This window comes from Scleropages formosus, chromosome 22 (genome assembly GCF_900964775.1).
Source record: "Scleropages formosus chromosome 22, fSclFor1.1, whole genome shotgun sequence".
Classification (NCBI taxonomy): domain Eukaryota; kingdom Metazoa; phylum Chordata; class Actinopteri; order Osteoglossiformes; family Osteoglossidae; genus Scleropages; species Scleropages formosus.
Window position 1 is genome coordinate 7,488,541 of NC_041827.1, and position 8,886 is coordinate 7,497,426.

The window sequence follows — 8,886 nt, forward strand, 5'->3', positions numbered from 1 at the left end:
CACACACACACACACACACCACTATGTAGAAACCCACAGATCCTGACCAGGTTGGCTATTCCACAGTCAAGTCTTGCCCCAGTGTGCCTATGATGAGGTTGAAACCAGAGACGGTGGTGTCACTGTCAGAAGGCGATGGGCTCAGAGGGAGCAATGGAGGCAGCACTATTGGCACAAAACACTAGAATGAGAAGAAGAGTTTGATCGTTAGTCCATTAGCCACTTTTCTTCAATCCCCAGCCAACAACTGCACATCTTTCTGCCCTTCTGGTTCACAAAGAACACAGCTCACCATGAAGTGGACAACACACTCAGGACAGAGGACAGCCCCCAACTAATATTCCAGCCAATCGGGACAATTTTAAGTGAACATTCTAACTTTAATTGGGCCAGTTACAGCACAACAATTTCACAGAACAAATTAAGGGGGAAAAAAAAAAAAAAAAGTTTTTGTTACAAGTGGCCTGGCTGACCTACGTCTGGGACTTACTACGTGTGTCAATTACTCACAGTTGAGTCCCGGAAATCCAAGGTGGAGGCTACAGGGTTACCACATCGATGCAGCTGTGCGGCTGAGCTCGGCTGGCGGCTCGTGTACGTGGCGCACTCCTCGTCCAGCAGGAGTTCTCCTAGCGGCTGCAGACGGTGCCGCGTTGGGTGAGTGGGTCGTGAAGTACCAGCACCTATAGAAGCGGCAGAGGAATGACAGTGAGACTGGTTGAGTTAGTGACAAACAACCACGCTGAGTCGGCAAGAAAAACTAGAAACCCTCGATGTTGGGGGTGATTTCACAGGGGTTCCAGATGAAAACCCATCCAAGTAGAAACGATACATTTCCTCATTGAGTCTCATTTCCTCATGAGTCCAACTGCATAAAGACGCTAGGGAAAGCACAAATGCTGTACAACTAAAACATGCACGATACAATAGTACAGGAGTAGCGTAGTCGTTACAGCTGAAGACAAAAACACTTGAAGGGGACAGAAGAGCAGTCCGATTTTTAACCAAATTACCAATTTCTGTTGGGAAGAATGAAATACACAGAACAGAAAAAGGACTCTTGAAAATATGTCTGCAAAACAAAGGCTTGAAATAAGAGCTTTGTAAAATAATTCAGTTACGGCAGAGGCCACACGTACACAAGACTGCCAGCATGACCTAAAACAGTGGAAATGGGTCTGACAAAGAGGAAGCTGTAGGGAGAAGACAAGAGTGTGGAGACAGTGACGGTGGAAGCGGAGCGAGGGATGCCTACTGCGGTACCTGTGGCACGGAGGGACTGCCAAGGGAAGGGCTGAACAAAGTGCCCGTTTCGCTGCTGCTGCTCCATCACTTGCGCCGACTCCTGTTTCCACGTACGTGGTTCTAATGTTGCCGGTTCTAATGCGGCCTGAGAAACCCCAGGCCTTTCCTCAGCACTGGGTGTGCTGAGGGCCTTTTTGGTTTGGGCAAAGACAATGACAGACCCCCTGTGTGCTGCCTGGACAAAGGGTTGGACCTTTGCGCGTTGGCTGTCCTTTCCTCTGTTGTCTCCATCAGTCATTAATACAGCTGAGGGAACAACCTACAGAAACACACCTGTGGTCATGTGGTGTATAATGTTTGGGAAAATTAGGCATTTACAGTGCCACTTGAAACTATGTGAACCCTATAGGGATGGTTATTTTCGTATAAAATCTAAATATTAAATCTTCAACTTACAAAATGAGTAAATTACACACCTGATTCTACTTACCTACTTGGTTTAACCAAGGCAACTTGTGCTTCACTTATTTTTACACCTGCACGACTACCATGTTTTTACTACACATGAGAAACACCGACTCTCATTAAATGACCATTTTGTGGTAAAACTAAGGGACATGAGGGGTTCACATACTTTCTAGCAGCTTTGTATGAACACCGGAAAGTGGTCAGATGAACCAAACAGTGGCAACCTCTGCCGGAGAAGAACTAGGACCTTTCTAGAGTAGAGAAAGATAGAGGCAGATAACCAAGAAAAGAGCTTAAAATCTTCCCTGCACCTGTTGCTCTGCCAGTCCATCGTCCTGCATCTCCTTTCCACTTTGCTGCCCACTGAGGCCCAGAGATGATGAGGGTTCCTCCTCCTGCTCTGCATCCTCAAACAATCTCTGAACTATATTTTCCTGACAAAACAAAACCACAGATAGACAGCAGTAAAATTTCACAGGACTGAATTCAAAGCAGAAAGCTCATTTTGCGATGAACTGCTGGTTACACCTCCTTTTATCTATCTATCGTCGGTTTACTGGTGTTGTATTTATTGTCTAAGAATTTTTGTGGCTTGCGTTTATAACTTTTACAGTCTGCAAGAGACACGCAAGTAAGAATTTCACTGTGCGATGTGCATCCATACTATGTAGACATGACAAAGTTTAACTGAATTCTCATTTTTCAAAGGCCGATCAATAACAATCATGCAGCAATGTACTGGAGTTGGACTTGAGGATTTATGTTTGCCAATTTGAGCTACTTAAGCAAATGCTATTTAAGTAATATTTCAGCTGATCACCTTCTGAAAGATGCATCATTTTACCATTTTCACACAAAAACAGATGACCAGTCACAGGGGGTCAAGTTGTGGTAAAGTCATGTTACATGTACATTACAAAATCTAGCAGTTGATTGCTTCAATGTGACATGATGACATCATCCTTCATCACCTATGCTGTTTTTAACATTTATTTTCAGATAATTACTCATATTACTACGGACACACATACACACTTCACCGGACCAAAAAAAAAAAAAAAAAAGCTGAGAGTTTAACACAACTAAAGTGTACATATTGCCCAAAATGGCCTGCACATATTTACTATTTGATGCACTTCATGTCATATTCAAGACATTACTAAACTGCCTAACCTCCTTATGGGCCTCGAGCTCCTGGCTGCAGCCTTGAACTCCCTTCATTTTGGGTGTGTTCCTGAAGATGGGTGTTCGATGAGAGGACAGAAGTCTCCTCTAAAAAAAAAAAACAACCATTTTCATGTCTCATGTCTGTAAAGAAATGAGAAAATAGGGAGGGGAGAGAAATTTCTAACCATAGACTGGGGCCGTGTGTTGGGAACTCTCTGGGGCGTCCACCTCATTGCTGGACTCTGGCTGCACTCTGTGCCTGAACCTGGGACGTATGGAGTGATGATCAGCAAGCAGGAGACGACATGAAGAGGACCCACATCAATGCAGGAAAGCATGGAGAAATGGCACAGGAGTTACACAGGGTGTGTAGAAGAGCAGGCAGAGATGTATAAAGAGAAGAGGACATGGGGCTCGGAGACAAAAACAGGAAGTGACACCGAGAAGCACCAGCATGAACAACTTCCAGTTCGAGTTCTCCTGCGCAAGGCAGAGTCCTGCAGACTGACCTGCGAGAACCCCTAGCGGCCCGGCACGGCTCTTGGTCACGAGAACCCTCTGAGGCTGAAACAGAGACACATCACAGAGAAGAACATGTCCGTGTGGCACAAGCTTTTTCACTTCAGACAGGAGCACTGCAGTTGGAGGTCTGCTCAGGAGCTAAACCTGATCCCACTTTTATGTAGACTTTCCCTGAGCTCTACTGGCAGTTTCAAAATGTATGAAACAAATTCCCAAAATGCAGTGGGTGCAAAACATCCATACACATTTATAGAAAGTCCAGCTTTTCTTTGATATCAAAGGCTGAAATCAAGATAAATTATGTCAGACCTTTTACGCCTTTAACAAGACATTTTCACTTAAGTATTGTTGGTTATAAACAAATTCACAATGATGTGGAAAAACAAAAAAAAAAAATTTAAAATGCCTTGGTTGCATAAGTGTGCACACCCTTATTACAATGGGGGTTATAACAGTGTTCACATTTAACATATTTTCACATGTCAAATCATGTACAAAATGAACTTGCCTTTACCTGACAAAAAGGGAAGCAATTCCTAAATCTGCTGTTTCTGTGTCATTTCCCTAAAGTGTTCCGTAGCTGCATAGCATGGAGCCTAACAAATGACCTTCAGGATCTTACTGAAGAGAGGTACAGGTCAGGAGAGGAATAGCAATAGAATTTTCTTGGTATTTCATGGGTCTTGGACCTCTGAACACCATCATTAAGAAGTGTATAAAATGTGGTACAACCAGAACAATGGAAAGATCAGAATGTCCCTCCAAAACTGATGAAGGAGGAAGCTCTTCAAGGAGGCTGCCAGGAGACTCAATGCAATGTTAATAAAGAACTTAACAACAGTAACCAGCCAGTTCTTGTATATTACAACCTATACATATTCTCCATCAATCTGAACTGTACTGCAGGATTGAGAAATAGAAGCCATTTACAACACCCAAGCAAGTATACATTTTACAAAAAGACACAAATCTCCCAAAAAAAAAAAAAAAAAATTCTTACAATCTGATGAGACAAAGGTGAGAGTTTCTGGGCCTTGTAACATATCTTATGGAATTAAGGCAACACAGAGCATGACCCCTACAGCCTAGTGCATGCCATCAAGAATGATGGTGGCAGCATCATGCTATGGGGTTGCTTCTCTTCAGCAGGGACAGGGCCTCTGGTCAAAATACAGAGGATGAAGTTTCAAATACCAAGATTTAGAAATCATCTCAGTCAGGGCCTGGACCTTAATCCTACAGAAAAGCTGTGGACTAACTAAAGAGGGCTATGCACAGGAGGCCACTGACTTCACAATCTGACTGAGCTTCAACTTTTCTGCAAGAACTGAAATAAAACTGCAAGGTTTCATTACTGCTGTAATCAAAGTCAAAAGTGCTTCCTCAAAGTATCAGATGAAGTTTGCACAGACTTACGCAACCAAGGCAATAAAAGTTTATTTTATTATTTTCCCTTGGAGTGATTCATTTAACGTTCACTCAAACATGGTTGGTCTCACATCCTTTTCTTGATCTTTTCATGTAGTCACTTTTGCCACAAAGGACTGCAGCTGAGGGAAAGTTCACTATGAACACTAACCACCACAAGCACGAACACAGCTTTATAGACTCACTAGGTAGACAGAGCTTCCTCGCACTGTGGGGCAGGCGGAGGTGTGCGGTGTGGCTGCAGGTCCCTCCCCTGTTCGGATCCCCTTATTCTGTAGAATGCTGAGCAGTGCAACGGCGTCGGGTGAAAAGTGTAGCATACTCCCTGGATCAGAGAGACCAAATATAACGCTGTGTGGAATTAACCTTGATTTAGAAAGGCATCACTCTTTCCATATGTTTTATGAAAAGTGGCACTTTGTCAAGTTATTCCTTTAACTCAAGTACACATCTGGATTATTACAGAAAGAAACTAACATTTCAGGTGACCTACCTTAATATAAGGTACAGGAGACTAACATTGTTGTTTCCCAGAAATATCGACTTCCCTTGTGCTAAAAATCACATTTCTTAACTTAGCAGACAATGTTCTCAAAAATGATTTCCAGTGAACACAGCAGTATCTAGCCAACACCCTTTTCCACCCAAAGTGACTTACAGCTCTACTGTAGATATACTTCAATATAGTACCTACAGCCAATCACTATTCTGTACACCAGAAGAAGACAGTCTTTCTCTTTCACACACAGACACAGACACACACACAATGGGCAACTCAGTCACCAGTTCACTTGAAATGAGTCTGAACAGTGGGAGAAAACCGATGTACACAGAGGAAACCCATACAAACACGAGGAGAACACGCAAACTCCCACACAGAAGGTATTGAATTTCAGGGATTGAACCCATGTCCTCTCACACTGCCCAGGTGCTATGAGACAACAACTCCCTCTCTCTATTTTATACATACACATATATATAGATATATACACACACTTTTCCCCTGTAATTTAAAACCTTTAATATTCTGCTATCGCAAGGCATCTGTCAAAGGCAGAAAGTGCGGCACCCACAGTATAGCACAGCGACAAAAAATACAGTGCGTTTGGCCACCCCATTAACATGATCATGGTAACATGCACCTTTCGCTCACCTGCTTTGGCACCAGTTCCATGTTCACTTCTCAACACAGACACTCTCTGAGGCTGTAAAGAAAGCAGACGTTGTAGTAGCTATTTTGCATAATGGACTGAGAAGCACCAGATGTGTCCATTTTTGTCAGTCATACTGGCTTATGGCCCCAAGGACATGAAACACTTACCATGTTAGCAGGCACTCCAGTCTTTATTCCTTCGTTATGGAGAATGCTATGAAGTGCTGATGGGTCAGGGCAGAAGGGTTCTGCACTCCCTAAGAGTTGAGAGAAGAAAAGGCAAGACAGCAGACATTGTTACTGTTCTGACAATTTCATTCAAAGCAACTTTATAGGACAATTTGTACCATTTCACAAATGTATACAGCTAGGTATTTTTATGACATCAGTGTGGTACTGCAGCAGTAGCAGCAGAGTAACCTTTAACTGGCAAACTTCAAGTTACAGACCTGTGACAAGTCAACTCACTGTTACATTTGCACAAGTGAACAAATCTAAGAGTGGGAATCCTGTTCACTGCTCTATTAAATGAGCAAACTGTAAAACAATGTACACTAAACCAAGACAGCTGCAAGCAAATGCTTTACCGCAGTTTTTACTGTAATGTGTTACAGAAATATGGAGCACCCTCAAAGAGCTTTGGAAATAATTAGCTGAACCACATCATCGGCATAAAGACCGATCTGTGTGCATTCATATCCATGCTTATTCTTTTAGCAAGATACATTTATTCATTTACCCAATGCTTTTCTCCAAAGCAACTTACAATGTTAAGGTTATAATTATTTACCTATTTAGACAGCTAGGTAATTTTACTGGAGCAATTCAGGGTAAGTACCTTGTTCAAGGGTACTACAGCCAGAGGTGGAGATCAAACCTGCAACCTTTGGATCCAAAGGCAGTAGCTCTAACCGCTATGATACCAGCATGACAATGTTCTCCAAAGAGACAGTAAGAGCACACATCACATCTTAGCTCTGTGAGGGACACAGAACAGTCACTTGAAGTGGCAGGAAACTTGTAAAGTACTTTCAGTTTTCACACAGTGGTATAATTACACAGGATGTTTGGGGAGGAGGTGCTCTGACCTTTGGCAGCATTTAAACAGCCTGAACGCAGGACTAGTTGATTCACCACAATGTACTGAATTATCACTGCGGGCTACAACAGGGCTGTGTGAGCAGTTGGTTTTCAGCACTCACCTGCAATATGTCTTGATGAAGCACCAGATGGGGCTGCGGGTTTCAAGCGCGTTGAGGGAACTAGCCCAGCTTCACCTCTTCGCACTTCCTGTGATGACTGATGGGCTGGGCGAGGCGTCATCATGTGGGCTGATTCTGAAGGTTCTGAGGTGGGTTCCGAAACTACTCTCTCTACACGCATGGAAGAGCCAACGCTGGCAGGATCAGAGGCCTTTGGTGCCGTGGGGCACTGGGCCAAGTGGAACGGCTTCGAAGATGGAAGCTTGCCAGGGCACCTAGCAGGAAAAGGTGCTGAAGGCAATGTCTCAAGCTTCATGGACATCAGGGTTTCCTTCTGGTTACAGCCAGCAGTCTTGGAGGCCTCCGTCTGCGACAGGCTGAAGGGCACTGTCTTGGCACGGGATTTCTTCTGAACATTAACCTGGAGAAACACGGAATGCAAGGCAGCAACTATGAGACACAATCCAGAGTTTCCCTATAGATGTCTTCTCCCAGCAGGAATTGATTTCTGAGCAAGTATGGTTCTGCTGATACTACATTCACAATACTGTGAAGACTCCTTCACTGTCCACACTACTGTATGTCAACCACGAGCCTTCCTCATCTTTCCTAATGAAACACAGGACAGTCAGAGTTTCACAGTTTAGTCTATGGACAGTTACAGCTGAAACACTCAGAGAAATTGATAAACTCTGTATTGATCACCGGGAGGAGGGGGGAGTTCAGATCACTCCACCTTGGAGGACTCTCCCAACGTCTTTTGTGTCCGGCAGAAATCTGGTTTGTTTACGAGCCGCTGGGATTTCACCGGCACCGGCAGCCTGCTCACTCCGGCGCGCCTTTCCCTTTCCACCGCTTTCGTGCTCCTTGCTTGGGCGTTCGGGTCCCGGTTCTCATCCCCCTGCTTGGAGAGCGGGCCACCAGAAGGGAGTTTGCAGGACTTTGAAGCAGGAGCAGCTTCGAGGGACACATCATTCTTCGTGTTTCTGAGGAGAAGGCAGAAAAGCAAAAATAGGAAGACCCTTAGACTCTTTATTTCCCCACATTCACGGCGCAGAAGGCCTTCGCTTCCGGAGCTCCATCCTCCACCAGCACTCACCTACTGCTCTTGGGCTGGTTCCTGTTGAGGTTCTGAGGATGGAGGGCTTCTGTAGAGGCCATCTGGGGTCACACACACAGAGAGAGAGAGAGAGTGACCTTCCAGTCTTCAGAGCCCTGCTGCAGGAGGAGGGGGCAGGAAGAGGACAAGAGAGAAATGGGGTAAACGGTGGAGCAGAGAAGACAGCACTAATGAACGAGAGCGCGCGCGCATGCGCACACACACGAGTTTCTTCCAGTCAGTGATATATCCACAGTATAATAATGTCCGACCCTGGAGTTCCTTCACATTAAGTCTAAAACACAGAAAGTAGTTCCAAGAGGTTTAAATTTAAAGACTAGTTTAAATCAATCCGTCCCTCATCCGCAGAACACGTCACGTACTTGAACAAACACTCGTCAAGCAAACTGACAGGAGTCTTTGGTTCTGTACCGATACCAACACCTTACGTGCGAACAGTAAAAGCAGCAGGGATGTTTCGTTCGGTGCAGTATGTTCTTCAAACGTGATTCTTCTTCCCTGAGCTCCACCGAACCGAACCGGTCCGAACTCCGATCCTTTTCCTTCTCCGCTCAGACACTTTCCATCTTACAGGAGACAAT

At 44.5% G+C, this 8,886-nt stretch overlaps 1 protein-coding gene across 4 annotated transcripts; it reads right to left on the reverse strand.

The window, feature by feature from the left end:
* troap (trophinin associated protein) lies at nucleotides 1-8,886 on the reverse strand. 4 transcript variants are annotated; one of them, XM_018725636.2, is made up of 14 exons: nucleotides 8,734-8,886; nucleotides 8,285-8,346; nucleotides 7,922-8,171; nucleotides 7,186-7,606; nucleotides 6,152-6,240; nucleotides 5,984-6,035; nucleotides 5,016-5,155; nucleotides 3,390-3,444; nucleotides 3,066-3,145; nucleotides 2,887-2,985; nucleotides 2,025-2,147; nucleotides 1,264-1,564; nucleotides 511-683; nucleotides 1-181 (listed from the first exon to the last, which is right to left on the reverse strand). In XM_018725636.2, exons 2-14 carry the CDS (start codon nucleotides 8,344-8,346, stop codon nucleotides 56-58), a joined length of 1,971 nt encoding a protein of 656 aa, XP_018581152.2. In that variant the 5' UTR covers nucleotides 8,734-8,886; the 3' UTR covers nucleotides 1-55. The 4 variants fall into 4 exon arrangements, with proteins under 4 accessions (XP_018581152.2, XP_018581155.2, XP_018581157.2 ...); XM_018725639.2 differs by having other exon boundaries at nucleotides 8,729-8,886; XM_018725641.2 differs by having other exon boundaries at nucleotides 8,717-8,886.